We start from the raw sequence: 1705 nt of genomic DNA, 5'->3' as shown, positions 1-1705 counted from the left end.
CACCCTCACCCCCACTTCCTTCCTCATCCCATACCCCTTCAACCCCACTTCATTCCACATCCCCCGCACCATCAACCCCACTTCCTTCCAAATCCCCAACACCCTCAACCCCACTTCCTTCCACATCCCCCACACCTTCACCACACTTCCTTCCACATCCCCTTCACCCTACTCACACCCACTTCCTTCCACATGCCCCACACCCTCACCCCCACTTCCTTCCACATCCCCCACACCCTCACCCCCCACATCCTTTCACATCCCCCACACCCCCACTTCCTTCCACATCCACCAAACCCTCACTCCCACTTCCTTCCACATCCCCCACACCCTCAACCCCACTTCCTTCCATATCCCCCACACCCTCACCCCCACTTCCTTCCACATCCCCCACCCCTCACCCCCCCTACTTCCTTCGTCACCCCCACACCCTCACCCACTTCCTTCCCACATTGACTCCCACTTCATTCCTCATCCCCCACACTATCACCCCCACTTCCTTCTACATCCCCCACACCCACACTTCCACTTCCTTCCACATCCCCCACACCCTCACCCTCACACCCACTTCCTTCCATATCCCCCACACCCTCACCCCCACTTCCTTCCTCATCCCATACCCAATCAACCCCACTTCCTTTCACATCCCCCACACCCTCAATTCATTCCTCATCCCCCACACTATCACCCCCACTTCCTTCTGCATCCCCCACACCCTCACTACCACTTCCTTCCACATCCCCCACACCTTCACCCCACTTCCTGCCACATCCCCCACACCCTCACCCCTACTTCCTTCCACATCTCACACACCATTATCCCCACTTCCTTCCACATCCCCCACACCATCACCCCCACTTCCTTCCTCATCCCCCACACCCTCAACTCCACTTCCTTCCACATCCTCCATACCCTCAACCCCACTTCCTTCCACATCCCCCGCACTCCCACTTTCTTCCACATCCACCACACCCTCTCTCTCACTTCCTTCCACATCCCCCATACCCTCACCCCCACTTCCTTCCACATCCCCCACACATTGACTCCCACTTTCTTCCTCATCCCCCACACTATCACCCCCACTTCCTTCTACATCCCCCACACCCTCACCCTCACACCCACTTCCTTCCATATCCCCCACACCCTCACCCCCACTTCCTTCCTCATCCCATACCCAATCAACCCCACTTCCTTTCACATCCCCCACACCCTCAATTCATTCCTCATCCCCCACACTATTACCCCCACTTCCTTCTACATCCCCCACACCCTCACTACCACTTCCTTCCACATCCCCCACACCTTCACCCCACTTCCTGCCACATCCCCCACACCCTCACCCCTACTTCCTTCCACATCTCACACACCATTACCCCCACTTCCTTCCACATCCCCCACACCATCACCCCCACTTCCTTCCTCATCCCCCACACCCTCAACTCCACTTCCTTCCACATCCTCCATACCCTCAACCCCACTTCCTTCCACATCCCCCGCACCCACTTTCTTCCACATCCACCACACCCTCTCTCTCACTTCCTTCCACATCCCCCACACCCTCTCTCCCACTTCCTTCCACATCCCCCATACCCTCACCCCCACTTCCTTCCACATCCCCCACACATTGACTCCCACTTTCTTCCACATCCCCCACACCCTTAACCCCACTTCCGTCCACATCCCCCGCACCCTCACCCCACTTCAT

At 57.5% G+C, this 1705-nt stretch overlaps 1 protein-coding gene across 1 annotated transcript; it reads right to left on the bottom strand.

Annotated features, from left to right (window-relative positions):
• Positions 1-464: 464 nt before the first annotated feature.
• On the bottom strand, positions 465-1705 carry LOC132545234 (PE-PGRS family protein PE_PGRS16-like). The gene is made up of 3 exons (XM_060208910.1): positions 1570-1705; positions 913-1191; positions 465-637 (listed from the first exon to the last, which is right to left on the bottom strand). The coding sequence occupies exons 1-3, from the start codon at positions 1703-1705 to the stop codon at positions 465-467; spliced, it is 588 nt and encodes a 195-aa protein (XP_060064893.1).

The sequence above is a fragment of the Ylistrum balloti genome, unplaced genomic scaffold, assembly GCF_031769215.1.
Source record: "Ylistrum balloti isolate Yb309-2 unplaced genomic scaffold, AGI_CSIRO_Ybal_v1 Utg369832, whole genome shotgun sequence".
NCBI classification, from domain to species: domain Eukaryota; kingdom Metazoa; phylum Mollusca; class Bivalvia; order Pectinida; family Pectinidae; genus Ylistrum; species Ylistrum balloti.
The sequence above is the reverse complement of the archived record's forward strand: the minus strand, read 5'-3'. Positions and strand labels throughout refer to the sequence as shown.